At 42.1% G+C, this 16,254-nt stretch overlaps 1 protein-coding gene across 1 annotated transcript in view; it reads left to right on the top strand.

The window, feature by feature from the left end:
• Positions 1-2,834: 2,834 nt before the first annotated feature.
• Positions 2,835-16,254, top strand: part of TOM1 (target of myb1 membrane trafficking protein) — a 70,699-nt gene continuing 57,279 nt past the window's right edge. The window contains exon 1 of the mRNA XM_075286843.1: positions 2,835-2,970. Within this exon, the coding sequence (XP_075142944.1) occupies positions 2,919-2,970 (52 nt within the window). The 5' untranslated portion in view covers positions 2,835-2,918. The remainder of the gene's footprint in view (positions 2,971-16,254) is intronic.

Below are 16,254 nucleotides of genomic sequence, written 5' to 3'. Positions count from 1 at the left end.
GTCCATAAAACTTAACCTTTATTTCAGATTTTCAGGAACATAGTGCAGTCCATTAAAAACATGAATACTGATAGCTCATGATGGCAAGAAAAAGGCATCTGGCTGACTCTGCGTGCCCTCTCTGGCATGCATGCCATAGGTTCGCCATCACTGCTCTAACGCGTTTCTGGACAAACACAATGGGACACATTTATTAAGCCATTTGCTTCTTTTTTGGCTTAAATTGGGGCTCTTTGTGGCTCTTTCTGCCCTGTGCTTTATTTCTGAATAGCAACAACAGCATGGCATAATTGGGAAAATAGGGAGAAAATCCTCTATAGCCACATGTGGCCCAAAGAACAATGTATGTCAGTATAATAACAAAATCACACTCCAAGAACCTACCAAATACATCACACACAAAAAAGGATAGAAGTGCTCAACATAAGTAAAAATGTACAAAAATATTTTATTAATCGGTAAATAAATACAAAAAACAAATTAGGGAAACACATACAAATAGACAGCAAAAATAGGCCACTGACCGGGTTGAGGACAGTAACTGCATGATCGATATACTCCAATAAATGTATCAAATGTAACAACAGACATGCATAGAAAAATGATGCATATTCAACAAATGACGAACACCCATATATCTGAAGATGCCAGTACCTATCCATTAAAATACAGATGACTAGTTCAAACCCCAAGTATGGGGAGAGGAACAGGGATAGTGAGTATGTGCTAAATACGCACAGAGTAAATATATCTATAAATCCCAATAACTGGACAGCATCATACCTAATACCTATCCTCAAAAGTACAAATGACTAGTTCAGACCCCAACAGGAATAGTAAATATGTGCTATGTATACACAGGGTGCATCCCAGTGGCCGAGCAACATCAGTAGGTGACAAATATAAAGATAAGAACGCATGAAGGTGTCGTGGAAAAAGCAGTAAAAACATGTTATGTTACAGCATAACACAATACTGTCAGTAGGGCCACCCCAACACGCGTTTCGGCGTACCATGTCGTCCTCTGGGGATTTATTTATGAAGCACTTACGCCTTTTCTTTTCCAGATGTTATGTTGCCCTTGTTACTTTTGCTTTTTGTCTGAAGAAAGTGGGTGTGGCCTATATGGAGATTCTTTCCATGCTGAGTTGATGATTTGTCTTTTTTAAAGGGGCTATCATTGGGAAAGGTCATTTTTAGATAAGCACATCCTTTAGAAAGGCTATTCCACACCTACCTTTAGTATGTAAATTGCCTCAGTAGTCTTTGAATAAGTCCGTTTTTATTCATGTGCTATTTAGCTTTCTCCGTGCATCAGAAGTGTCTGCTATTCTCTGTGTATGCTAGTAGGGAGAGGACACATCAGCACATCATCCTCTCCTGTGCATACATATACAATATAACAGAGAGGAGTGCACAGTGAGACTTGTGATGCATGAAGAAGGCTAATTAGCATATGAATAAAAACAGACTTATTCAAAGACTACTGAGACAATTTACATACAAAAGGTAGGTGTGGAATAGACTTTCTAAAGGCTGTGCAAGAATGTGCTCATCTAAAAATGACTTTTTCCAATGATAGAGCCCCTTTTAAAAGAGACAAAAAAGGTGCAAATACACTCCAGGGTATGGGCAATGTAAAAAAGCCTGTCAGGTCAGACCGTTTTAAAAAGGGCAATGCTAGCCGTTTAATAGGTTACCAATAAATTTGATGGTTTTAGCATTCTTATATTACTGGCATTTCTTTTAACCCTATGCAGCCTTCACTTGCCATGGTGAAGTGGTTTTAGCGCACATATTGTTAAAAAGCTTTCAGCTGCTGGCAGGGATGGGTCACTTGGCCAAGATGCAGCTTTTATATATCCAAAAACACCAAGTAAGGGAGCCTTCACACGGAGTAAACGTATTTTGCAAAATACACGTGTAAAAATAAGACTCCCATTGACTTCAATGACATTTTACAGGCGTATTTTTACACGTGTAAAAAATATCATTGAAGTCAATGGGAGTCTTATTTTTACACGTGTATTTTGCAAAAATACACGCGCATTTACTCCGTGTGAAGGCTCCTATGGCTCAGTTCACATCCACAAGTTTACAGGTTAGGTTCACATCTGTGTTGGAGTTTCCAGCTGTAAAATAAAATTGGTGGAGAGAAAAGTCCTGCACGAAGTTATTTTCTTTCCACCAGTTTCATTATAAAACCTTCAGCTACCCGACAGCCCCCATTATAGTCTATGAGGTTCGTGGGAAAACGCCTTTTAAGACGGCAGACTCTCGGTCTTTTAGGTCCCTATATAGAGCCGGATGCTGGTGTGAACCTAGCGCTAGACATGATGGACCATTTGCCATAGCAACCCATTTCTTTGCCTAGACTAAACAATACCACATGGTGCCCCCTATGGATGGGAGGACTATGGACAATATTCAGTCACCACCACAGCTTGCTTCCCTCAGTACCCATAGGCCCTTGCAATGGCTTCCATGCTAAGGTAGTCCATACACCAATGTAACTGGTTCTCACACCATTACAAGTCAGCGTATGGCATTCCATTTCCTGAAATTACCGCACAAAGTGAACGCAAGCACGTTCATACATAGCGTCCTAAATGCGGTAATGTAGTTATATAATGCGAAATAAAAAGCTGAAACTAAACCCAATTGTCAGCGCGGTGTAAGAGCCGGCCGCAGCCTCCACTACACACAGGTCGGCCTGCATAGCTGTGCGACATCCACGCCTCACAACCCGGGCTCAGCTGACTGATCACACCGACCACCACGTGCTTCCTGTGAGGGCGGGGCTAGTCAGAAGCACGCAATCTGGAGTGGGCGTGGCGGTCGGCTGGCTGTCATGTGATCACGTCTCGCATCACAAGCGCTGCTTGGTCTGGAGGAGCCACAGCCGCCGCCTTGTCACAATGGATTTCCTATTAGGCAACCCGTTTGCGACCCCGGTGGGACAGCGGATCGGTGAGTGCTCGCTGTGGAGACGTATACGCGCGCAGGGCGATTGTTTTACGACCACTTGTTCTCTCCCATTCAGCCAATGAGAAGTTGCTTAACAACTGGGGGCTAAGCCTATTACTACTAGCTTAAGGAACTTGGTTGACCAATGGACAGCAAGCTAGTTAAATGACTGACCAATCAGCGTACGGGCTGACCTGGGCCAGCTGTTTAGTAGCCAATCCGGTGTGCGGATTTCTGCGGTGGGCGGGGCCAATGGCCTCAGTCATTCTTCAGTTCCTCCTTGTAAATATATACATGGAGTCGTCTATGTCTTCACTTTGCTCTGACAAGTGTTGGGAAATTCTTCTGCGTCTTCTACTTTTCTCATACTAATGTTTAGCGAGAATTCCTTGGTTTTAGGACACACCTGCAGTTTTTTTTAATGCAGTTTTTGTTTTGTGCAATAAACTGCATCCGAAAACCTGACCGTGTGTCCTGGCCACAAAGAGGGGCGAGTTACTGACTAGTAAGGGGTTAAACGGCTATGAACGATGCAAAAAATAAAATAAAAAATACAGTTATTATTGGATATTATCTGAAATTCACAAAAGAATTGTGCAAATATGGCGAGGACTACACTGCGACATTAGTTGTGCGACTAAGAAAAGTCGGGATACTTCAAGATTGTGGATTTTTGCACTACTGTCGCGTTGCAGCATGTCACATGAGAATTCAGGACTTGAGAATTTCCCTTAAAGATCTTAGTTGCCATCTCTAGCCCTGTGCGGCAGTGTGTTATTACTCGTCCCTCAGTGCCAGGTACTGTTGTGCGGTATTTTAGGTTATGATGTCAGCCGCTGGGTAAACACGTATGTGCCAATTGCTGCACATACTTGTGGACTTTGTTCTGCATGTTTGTCTGACTGTCTCTGATTACAGTTCACACTACACCTTATTACTGCGCTGCTTGGTAGCCTGTAGTGGAGGACAACATGTACAAGGCTGGCGCAATATACAGTGTGACATAGATGGACGTGTTATTGCCATAGGCAAGAACTCTACTGTTTGTATACACTACATTGTATATATAAGGCTCACCAGACATACTGTAATACTGTGTGTGTGTATATATATATATATATATATATATATATATATATATACACACACATACACATGGTCTATTAGTTTGTAATGTTGTTTCTGTGCTTATATTTGTATGTACTGTATATACTCGAGTATAAGCCAATTTTTTTTGCTCGAGTCAGGCAAATAAAAAAAAATATATATTATTTTTTTTGTTTGGTGTGTGTGTGTGGGGGAGTCTATGACCAGCTGCAATAGTAATGTATAGAATCTCCCATAAAATGGTGGGAAAAAAAAGAAGTTAAAAAAAATATATATAATAAAAAAAAAATAAAAGTTCTAAATCCCTCCTTTCCCTAGAATACATGTAAAAGTAGAAAATGACTGAATCACATACACATTAGGTATCCCTGTGTCTGAAAGTGCCCGGTCTACTGAATATAGGGTTTCTGCAGAGCTCCTGTTCTGTCGGGAAGGGGTTAATAGGAGCACTGCAGATATCCTATATTCAGCCAGGCTGAATTCCAAGTGGGGGAAAAAAACAGTCCTCAAGCTCAGGGAAGGGGCAGACAGACAACCAAAACACCCCCTCCCCTTCCCCAGCATCTACTGCACTCAAAAACTCCGACCATATTAATTTTTCCAGTAGCTTCTGCATTTCCCCCCTCGGCTTATACTCGAGTCAATAAGTTTTCCCAGTTTTTTTGTGGTAAAATTAGGGGCCTCGGCTTATATTCGGGTCGGTTTATACTCGAGTATATACGGTATTTCTTTTCTTCCATGGATCTTTCTGCCTTTTTGTAGACATAACTCACTATAATGTAGTGAATTCTTGCTAAGTCTGGAAAATACAGTCCGCATAATAATAATATAATAATAATAAATTTTATTTATATAGCGCCAACATATTCTGCAGCGCTGTACAATTAGTAGGGTTCAAATATAGACAGAAAGATACATTACAAAGAAAATCATTTTACACAATGGGACTGAGGGCCCTGCTCACAACAGCTTACAATCTATGAGGTAGAACTCAGATGGAACTTTGTCATGTGAATACAGCCTGAGGCCCCAAGTAACAAACCACAGCTAAAAAATGTAACCTTTCTTTTCCGCTGTGTTCTTCTAAGAACCACAACTTTTCTGAAGCCCTCTTTCTGCATTGTGTGGATGGGATTAGCCAGAATCTCATTTACCTTGCTGGTGCTGTGAAACACAGTTTTTTTTCCAGCTGCCTTTCCACAAGGAACAGTCTAAAACTAAAGCCCCACGTGGCGTCCTGCAGCAAAAAAGTGCTGCAGGAAGAACCGCGGCAGCAATGCATCGTGGGTCTTCCTGCAGCGCTTTAGACAGAAAGTTCGCAGAGCAAACCACCAACATTTCCATAGGTATAAATGAGAGTCTGCAATTTCCAAAACTGCACCGTTTTTGGTAATCATTGCATGTCCGCACTGTGATTTATACTGCAAAATGGCCATGGGATTTGCTAGAATCCCACCCACTTTGCTCTGACTGTAAAATACCGCAATTTTTTTACATGTTTTTTCAGGCATGGGCAAATTGCAGCGTTTACGCCATGTGGTGCCTCGGCCTAAAATATTCTTTTATGGTGTTATGTCAACCAGGGCTGTGAAATTGTTGACAGGACCAGTTTTGGGGGGAGTCGAATTTATAAAAATAAAATAATTTATTTTTAATTACAGTATCCAATTATTAATGGGGTTGTCCAGGAATTTCAGAAATCCCGGAGGACGAAGGGGGAAGTAAAACATTAAAAAAAATGTCTCCAGCACTCCGGCGTCCGCCTCCGCTGTTTGTTTGGCACAGCCCATGAAGTCGCCACAGAAAGTTGTGATCCGTAGGTGAATGCTTAGGCCAGTCAGTGTCGTTAGGAAAGGAACTGAGGATGTAGTGCCATGTGGACAGTTGAATATGTAGGAGGATTTTTATTGTGTCTGAGTAAGTTGGAGTCTAACTGTAGAACAATATAGGAGTTGGTGGTCCGGTCTTCTAATATATATTAATATTGTGGTTTACCTTCATACATTACTAGCTCTCTTATCTGGTTTTTCTACAGCAGTTATCATCTCATCTGGCCTTTGCAGATCGTGGTCTTCACAAAGGTCACAGAAGTAATAGCACCCTGTCCACATTGGCCTGCCAAGAGATTTAAAGCTCATAACAGGCTTTTCAGCTCATCCCATATTATAAGCACATTACATATGCCCTGTGTCTAATAAGAAACTTGGTACAGCTGTTTTGTGCTAATGGATTCTTCTAGAAAGATGGCCATTCATTGCAAAACGGAGAAATAATGTATATGACATAGTGAGGATATCAGAAGAGTCTTTTTATTATGTTACCAGAGTATTTCTTTAAAGGGAAAGTGTCAGAAGTGACCTAATTTTTAGCCAAGTTTTATGATAAAATAGTTTTTAAATTAATTTTGGGTCAGGTTTTTCAACATTTTATATGTTATTTATATATTTTTTTAAATTCTATAAATCCCACAGTTCTGACTCTTGCCACTAAGCCAAATAATATGCAGAGACTTTCTGTAGGAGATTAGAACCTGGTTACCATTATAAAATGTGGGGGCATTGTGGAATATTATACTCTATATAGGGGCCAACGAGAGGACTGTTAGAACATGTGTAGGGCCCTGTGTGGCTTTATAATGTGTGGGAACACTGTGTAGCATTATCACATGTGTAAGGGCTGCTGGGGCAGTTTAACCTGTATCCCAGCTGCGCTGGAGAAATGCAGTTTTTGTATAGTTTCAGGCGAGAGTTTGGTAATTTTACAAGTGAAGAAATTTTTTTTAACCGTTCAGCTATAAATTCAAAAATTGTGCTAAAAACCACATCAAAGCTGCCTTTTTCGTAAAATAAATAAATAAAAGGAAAATATTTTCCAGGGGTTGAAAGGTTGGCAAGCACTGATTTTTCAGACATATGTTTTGTGATTTTGCGCCTGATCGGGTGAGCGCACCAACTACTGTATATGAACCTGATTATTATATTAACCATATACAGGTTACACCCTGATCACTATATACCGTATACCCTACATTGCCGTGTATTTCATTTATTCCACTTTTCTTATGTTAGATTCACACTACCATTCGGGTTAAATAACGATCACTGTGCCTGCTTAAAAACGAAGAAGGCAGTATGTATATCAGAGTATAATATTTTCCTGTATTATACCCACATGAGTCTATAAAGCCTGTAAACTCTGAGGATTATCTGAACTCGACCCTTACAGTAACAGGGAGACATGAATTGCAGTTATACTGGAACCGATGGCATCATTTTCTTGTTTGACCTACTGGGCTTGTGCCAGGCTTATTTAGGTTGTGTAACCAGTTACTCATTTCACAAGAAGAATTTTCACCGTTTTAGATGTGGGGCGGGATGTCAGGAGAGGAACTTCCCTGTTTGGAGTGTCTGATACATGGAGACATGTAGGGCTGGGGTTACATGACAGTATGGTTTTGCAATAGAGAGCTGTGTTACATAGATGTATAATTTTTGGACAGAAACATACTCCGTTCTCCAGACCATTGAGTGAGGCTACATTCACGACAGTGCCCTGCGTTTGATCATGAATTTGATGAGGAATAACTTCATAATTAATTTGTGTCCAACTGTTGGGACCCCCACGATTTCGAGAACAGGGGCCCTGTTCTCCCATCTTGATGGAGCAACAGGTCACACATGCACGTGTGTCCCAGTGCCAGTTGTGTCAAATATGATGCTCAAACAGTGTTACATGATGCAGCCTATGGTGCTAGTGTCACCAGGATATCTGAGCAGTCTGATGTACAGACAGGTGTCTCGTGAACATGGCAGCACGTCGCGAGTTAAGTGACTTTGAACGTGAGATGAAAATCATTGCAAGACGCATGGCGCGTAGCATTTTGGATATTACCTGGGAATTTGGGTTTCCGAGGTCAACAGTGTCTCGATTGGACCCACAATATTGCAGAGACAATGTTGGCAGCTGCGTAAACTGGCGCAATAGTCGACCACGAGTGTTCAATGAATGCACGTCACGTCACCTCCACAGAGTCGTATGGGGCTCTTGATGGTCTACTATGGGATAAATCGCTGCCGATTGGGGTTGGGCGCCAGGACTCCATTTCTACCAGGACTGTACGCTGAGAACTGCACCGCGTAGGCTTCAACAGTCGATGCCTGATCCGTATCTCTTTGCTGACGCCGCAACACAGAGCTCGAAGACTGGTATGGGCCCGTGACTATCGTCATTGGACCATGGAACAGTGGTGGCATGTGGTATGGTCTGATGAATCACGGTTCCAGTTGTACAGAGCCGATGGGCGTGTGAGAGTGTGGCGTATGCCCCATGAAGTTGCCATGGATCCTGCATGCCAACAGGGACGTGTCCAGGCGGGAGGTGGCTCCGTCATGGTCTGGGATGTGTTCATGTGGTTGTAATTGGGCCTCATTGTCCGGGTGCAGGGATCAATGACCGCTGCTCAAAACGTGCAACTTATGGCAGACCATCTGCACCCCTTTCTGGTGTTGGAGTTCCCTGATGGGGATGCTGTGTACCAACAGGACAATGTAACATGTCATTGCTTGTTGGTGGCACGTGACTGGCTGACTGATTATTCCCTATATCAGTGTACATACAGAGATGGCTGTCAACGTTTATAGGTTATGTTTAATCCCAATACCAAATCTGATTATTGTCCAGTCTAAAGGGGTTGTGCAGGACTTAGAAAACATGGCTGCTTTCTTCTTTTCAATAAGTGACATCATGTCCACTGGTCACATGGCAAAGCCACTGCTATATAGTGTTACGTATTTTCTTTCATAGGAATCAATCACTGGCTTCTTAATGAATTAGAAGATCTTTACTGCTTCTGACGGGTCATGTCAGCCATTGAGGAAGGAGCCAGTGGTCGAAGTTGGTGGTTTGAACTACTGACTCCACAGCCCTGTCCATAAGTCTATGAAGTAGTGCACAGACAACAAGCTGATGGGTACTAGGTGTCATACCCCCACTGATCAGATATTGATCGCAATCCTAACAATAGGCCATTGATATTACAATTCCAGAGGGTGGGAGAGTGGCAAATGACACAAAAACGGAAATGACAAGAAAAGCAGAGGCAACGTTCTAGTTATTGACAGTAGTGATTAATGTAGTACAGAGGAGAAGGTCAAAGGCAGAGCCGAGGATGCGTGTGGGTTGGCATCCTAATATTAATCTTGCACAACAGAGGAGGATAAAGATTTGGTGTTGTAACTGTAAATGATAATAGTCAGCCCTTAAAGTGTACCTCTAGTTATAAACAACTGTACATAAATGAATATTACGCAAGAAACTTTGTAATATACCTTATTAGGGTAAGTTCACACAGCGGAAACATTTTCCGTCGTACGGCTACCTGCCCCGGAATGCTAATGCCGTGCATCAGCATCTCATCGTGGCATCCTGCTCCTGTTTAGTCCTGCATGAATGGGCCTAATCAGGTGGGAGTCTCGCGCTGTGGATGCAGAGGCTGACTCAGCCGTGGAATCCGCGTGAAGATGGGCCATGCCGCTTTTCTTTCTTGCTAGCGGGGAAAAAAAAGCGAGTGACTCCCATTGAAATGAATGGGAGATGTTTTTGCAGGTGGATTTTGAGACGGATTCCGCGTCAAAATCCGCTTGCAAAAAACTCATTTTGAACATACCCTTAAAGGAATGTTTTCTTTTCCACTTTTCAAGCTGAGTTAATTTCTACAGATGAAGAGGCTGCTAGAGAATGCTATTCTGTGTTCTTTTAACACTGCTAGGTTGTACATAAGAGGCTACCAGTGCACAGAGTAAGGCAATAAATCAATTAACCAGCCGACAGCAACCCTCTACTTCACTTGTGCTTTCTCCATAGAGCTCTGTGTGTGAGGCTGGATATGGAGACTAATCTTATGTAAACACAAGCATTGTGATTGAAGACAAGGAGCAGGAGAACAGCTTAAAGAGGACCTTTCACCATTTTGCACACAGGCAGTTTTATATACTGCCGGAAAGCTGACAGTGCGCTGAGTTCAGCACACTTGTCGGCTTTCCCGATCTGGGCCCGGTGTGAAGAGCTTACGGTCCGGTACCGTAGCTCTTCTATGGTCAGAAGGGCGTTTCTGACTGTTAGCCAGAGACGTCCTTCTTCACAGCACAGCCAATCGCGCTGTGCTGTGAGAGCCGAGAGTAACGCCCCCTCCCTCTGCTCGCAGTACTCGTCCATAGACGAGCATTATCAGGGAGGGAGGGGGGCGTTCCTCCCGGCTCTCACAGCACAGCGCGATTGGCTGTGCTGTGAAGAAGGACGTCTCTGGCTAACAGTCAGAAACGCCCTTCTGACCATAGAAGAGCTACGGTACCGGACCGTAAGCTCTTCACACCGGGCCCAGATCGGGAAAGCCAACAGTGCGCTGAACTCAGTGCACTGTCAGCTTTCCGGCAGTATATAGAACTGCATGTGGGCAAAATGGTGAAAGGTCCTCTTTAAGTGGAGAAGGAAGCAGATCTCCTTAATAAGATATATTGAAAAGTTTTTTATATTCACCTGTAGTGTTCATTGATAAAAATTTGTTTATAACTGGAGGTATGCTTTGTAGTGGAGTTATTGTGAGGAGATTGTGCACAGTTCATATTCAAGTTACCATTGTGAATTTCTTTTGCTCTTATCCATCATAGGATGAGATTAATGGACTTTTAACAGCGATAGTGGAGCATACAGATGGAGCCTATCTCAACACTTTCTATGTTCATTGCATGCAGGAGTGTGCACTTGCCTTGTGTACTTGGAAGTTATTATTTAGATAGCGTGGGTGAGGTGCCCTGACTTTGCAGTCATATGTAGCCGAGTTAACCTGAACTTCCGCAACTGGTTAATATGCTGTAGCGTGATATCTTATCATCACAGAAGACAACAATCTGTCCAACCAATTGCAGGAGTTCTGGTTAACCCTATACATCTTTATGTGATAGTATTTGTTTCTGAGCTGGGCAAAAAATGTGATGAATGAATAAAAAAGAAGCATTATTTGAGCACAGCCTTCTCTCCCAGTCTCTGTTGACTTGCTGCAGTGGTGACATAGATGTATACCACACGTCACTGACCTCAATGAAGGACATGAGGCCTATCATGGCAACCAGCTTTCTGAATGTTGTTCTGGACTGTGATACAATCTGTACAGTATATTGCAGTAAATTTACAATGTCTAAAGATTATTCTACTGTAATATGTTCAAAGGTGAAGATGGCCTTTACAGATGACGCATTCCTTCTAGATACTTGTATGGAGGACTCTCAGCACTGGCACATGTGACATACCAGACTAGGTGTGTCTGATGAATTCTGGGCCAGAAGCTTAAGTGGAAATTACTTATAAGACACTCTTAAAGAGAATGTGGCATCATGAAAGCCCTGCCTGACATCTATCATCTGTCTACACATACACCTATCTATACATGGATACATGAAAACACATAGGGGCAGATTTCTGATGCTTCTACGCCAGTTTTCCGGTATGAAAGTTGTGACTTTGTAAATGCCAAATGTAACCAAAAGAGTTGCAAATCCTGTTTTTATGTCAGCCTCAACATCTGAAAAGCGGGTTTGGTGAGGATGTACAGTGGGTAGGGCATACGCGTGATTTTCTTTTTTATCCAGCCCATCGACCACCAGAGGATGTGTCTAAGCCGTGCACTAGTAAAACCAGTGTGGAAAATGTTAATCTTGATAATACCCCCCCTCCTTAAGCTTTCTTGTACTTATTTCTTTTTCAGTCTACCTTTTTTCTTTTTGTAAGGCCAAATAGCATATATGGACTCCAATATACTTTATTAAAAAAGCACACAGGTACATATATTAAATGCAAATACACTACCTACAGGCTAGGTGATTGGTCAGGGGGGGTCTAACCACTAGGCCACCCTCCATTCACAACAATAGCAGCCAGTGTCAGAGCTCAAAATTACACCCCTTGTCTGCTCCAGCCTGACACCGCCCTCCTGACAGTATATCAGTTACCAAAACTAACAGCATTGATTGCTTGGGAATGGTGGGGGCTAGAGAGAAAATTCCAACTGTGCTGGAATTTGTGGAGCAGCAGCTGGACTTGATGGAGGTGATGAAAGGTCCTCTTTAAAATAAGAGGTGAGGACAGGGACAGCCAACCACTTTTGTTATGTTTTGCACTGCCACATTCTGTGCTTAGTAACATTTCTACATTTACAAGTAAACAAGCCTGTGCGACTTCTGCAGACTGCTCTAAGAATATAATTTGGATCTGGGACTATCCAGTTGCGGGAATGTTCCCCGGTTGGTGCCAGTCTTCAGTTTGTTGTTTTCAGTTTAGCAGCCGCCCTTTCGGTAGCTCATAAAACTTGTCTGGGTCCAAGTCTTTGTTAAAGGGAAATGATGAACATTTTTCAGCCCAGGGTGTGGTATGGTTAACCATTGTGTATTGAATGCTTTTCATTCATTCTGTGTCAGCTGAATTCCCCGAACCGTATTAATCAGTTAACCTCTTATGGATTCCTACAAGGACATTCCTTCATGGAGTGAGGAATCTGCGGGATTTACCATATTCGTGCTACAAAATTATTGGATGTTTAACCCCTTCATGACTAAAACAACTTTGGCTTTAAAGGCAGTTTACCAAAATTGCTTCTAAACCACTTATATGCTGTTGTAGGGCAGTTAATCATATGCTCTCATCTGTTATAGAATATGGAGGTGCTCAGAGAGGGGCTAAATCCATATATTAATATAAAGAAGGTTCCGGCACTCTCACTTCTCATAGAAATTACTCCAATCCAGATATAAATTGACGTTTCGGCCACAGATATCTGATGAAGGTCTTATGGACTGAAACGTCAATTTGTAACTGGATTTATTAAAACTTGGAGTAATTTTCATGAGAATTAAGTGTGTTGAAACCTTCTTTATAGAATGACAGCATTAGACATTAACTGTAGCAGAGTAACAAGTCACAGATGGCCCCTCTCCATCTGTGTCGGTTCCTTTTGACACTAATGTCAACAACATGACAGGCGCTGTCTTCTGTTCATTTACTTTTGTAACGGAAGAAAAAGTCCTGTATGCGTGACTTTGGGGCATAATACTGTATACAGGGGCGGCTATGGGACATAATACGGTGTGCAGGGCCCACTATGGGACATAATACGTGTCTATGGACTGCTATGGGACATAATACGTGTGTATGAACTGCTATGGGACATAATACATGTGTATGGGCTGCTATGGGACATAATACCGTGTGCAGGGGCCGCTATGGGACATTATTCTGTATAAAGGTGTGTTTTTGCATCCAGATACATAGTGTGTTTCTACCATAAGGCTCCTGCCATACGGTGCTTCTGGACGCATTCATTTACCACTAATTGGGGGCTGTACATGTTTTTTCATCGCTTCTAATGGAACACACACATGCGTCCCAGGAAATAGCAGTAAACACATGGGTCCTAAATAGAGTTGAGCGAGTACTGTTCGGATCAGCCGATCCGAACAGCACGCACACATTGAAATGAATGGAAGCACCTGGTGCTTCCGGTTTGACGGCAGCCGGCCGCTTAACCCGCCGCATGCTGGCTGCGTGCATTGATTTCAATGCATGCGTGCTGTTCGGATCGGCTGATCCGAACAGTACTCGCTCAACTCTAGTCCTAAACCATCTGGTGGCAGCACTTCTGTGTTATGGTTTGTGGTATATGACTTTAGTATGGACTTTATGGATGTTTCCTTGCTACATATCACTGGATTGCTAGGGAGAATTTTACAGCCTGTTTTTGATTAAAAGAAAGATAAGTTATTAAGTTATTAAGCAGATAAGTTGTTTTGCACACTCAGGGCAGGTCCAAACACCAGTCAACTCATATGCATATGGAATAAAAATTGAATTACAGCAGCAAAATTGAAAGAAAGGTATATTCAATGTGTCACTAACCACCCCTACAACAACATATAAGTGGTAATTTTGGTGATAGTAGACTCCTTTTAAAGGGGTTTTCCAGTACATTAATATTGATGACCTATCCTTTGTTTAATGCTGGAATACCTTTCATGGCCACCCCTCAGTGTACAGAGATGTGTTGTTTTGGAGCGTAGCAGACCTTTCAAACAGCTGATCAGTGGGGGTGCCAGGAGTCAGCCTCTCACTGATCTGATATTCATGGGTCATCAATAGTAATGTTCAAATACCATTCAGAAAGTGACAGTAAAGGGTTAAACTAATGGAATTGTAGAGCTATTTGAATAAGGCAGTTGTCAGCTGAATTAAAAGTGGACACTTAACCTCTATCCACAAGATAAGGGATAAGTGTCAGATTTCTGGGATTCCGACATCCATGTCCCTTATGCCTTCTCCATTTGAATTAAGTGACCTGCGCTCCATTCACTGAAACGGATCATTTTCTAAGTGTCATTCCCCTTTCTCCTCATCACTGTGGAGTCTTTCATGTGTAAACCCCTGTAACAGCCCATACTAGCTGCAGATAGTGCAAGTGCTGCTCATGCACCATGTCATGGATGTAACTGCACACCCATTTACTGTAGCAAACCACTAAAATGGACATAATGTTCTATCCAAATCCAATGGGTTATCCTCCTGTGGTTATCCTCCTGTGGTTATCCTCCTGTGGTTATCCTCTAGTGGTTAGAATGTTCATACTGTCAATAAACAATTGGGGGTTTCAGTAGTAGTACAACCAGAACCGATTGGCCATGTCTAGCGCTATCCTCACAGACATTAGGGAGGAGCATCACTGTCACTGAGCAGCAGCTGTCATGAGTGCGATGCAGTGGACAGCTCTTCAAGATACATTTACTGCTTGTAGCACAAGATCAATGATGCACAATAATTTCATTAAGGGTTTTCTGCTTCATTCACGCTGCCATTTATGGTTACCATCACTCAAAAATAAATGGATTTTGGCGATTGTTGTTCAGTGTGAATGGCTCTTTACAAGTGGTTTGAAAACAAATGTCCATTGAAAAATGTAAAGCAAAGAAAATGAAAGGTTAAATGACTCAGATGTGAAACTGTGTGGCTCTTGGTCTATATCAATTTTTCAATCTACCCTTCTTAGACTATAATGCAGAAAAAAACAGTACAAAGATATATACCGTAAATATTAAGTACTCATTGAAAAAACTAGTGTGCAAATATGCTGTAATGTTCAGATTACCATATATACTCGAGTATAAGCTGACCTGAATATAAGCTGAGGCCCCTAATTTTACCACAAAACACTGGGAAAACTTATTGACTCGAGTATAAGCCTAGGGGGAGAAATGCAGCAGCTACTAGAAAATTTCAAAAATCAAAATAGTTACCAATAAAATGACATTAGCTGAGACATCATGGTCATGTGCATTATAGCTTAGTAACTCCCTGTGCCTCATAGTAATAGCAGTTAACCCCCTCATGTCCCTCACATTAACCCCCTGTGTGCCTCACATAAGAGTTACTGATATGTGAGACATATGGAGGTAATAATTAGGTATGTTCATAATTAAGGTCCTTTATTAGTACCCCCATGTGTCTCACATATTAGTAAGCCTTATATGGGGCACACAGGGATTAATATGAGGGACATGATGGGGTTAACTGCTATTAATGTGAGGCACATGGAGTTACTGAAACTAAATTAATAACCTCAAATGCCTGAAATTAATAGGAATAGTAACTCCAGCAGGTACCTGTGTGTTTTACTTTCACCTTGCTGTAGCTTCCTCTCCTCGATGCAGAAGGTGCCTCCCAGGATTTCATCTCTCTTGCTAGAGAAGGGGGAGTGTCCTATATCATTACTGTAGCACTAAAGGACCTCCTCCTTTGTTTAATTTATGTAGGTCCTTGCCAGTCCGACCCTGAGTTGGATCCTGACTCGATTATAAGCCGAGGGGGGCTTTTTCAGCATTAAAACTGTGCTGAAAAAGTCGGTTTATACTTGAGTATATATATTGGAGATCTAATATCTTGTCTTTCTGGTAATATAGATTAGAGAAACACTCCAATAATTTTATGTTGTCCCCTCCACTTGAAAAGGGGCCTTCATGTAGTAAAATATTACTGAATGGCTTGCTGACAATTTTATTGTGAAGTTATTTGCTCCCATCTGGAGCACTGACCACCTCTCTTTTCCTCTGATGCGCACAGATTTTCCTGTATTACCGTGAAGTCAAT

The sequence above is a fragment of the Leptodactylus fuscus genome, chromosome 9 (genome assembly GCF_031893055.1).
Source record: "Leptodactylus fuscus isolate aLepFus1 chromosome 9, aLepFus1.hap2, whole genome shotgun sequence".
Lineage (NCBI taxonomy): Eukaryota > Metazoa > Chordata > Amphibia > Anura > Leptodactylidae > Leptodactylus > Leptodactylus fuscus.
This window is presented reverse-complemented; position numbering and strand designations above follow the sequence as displayed.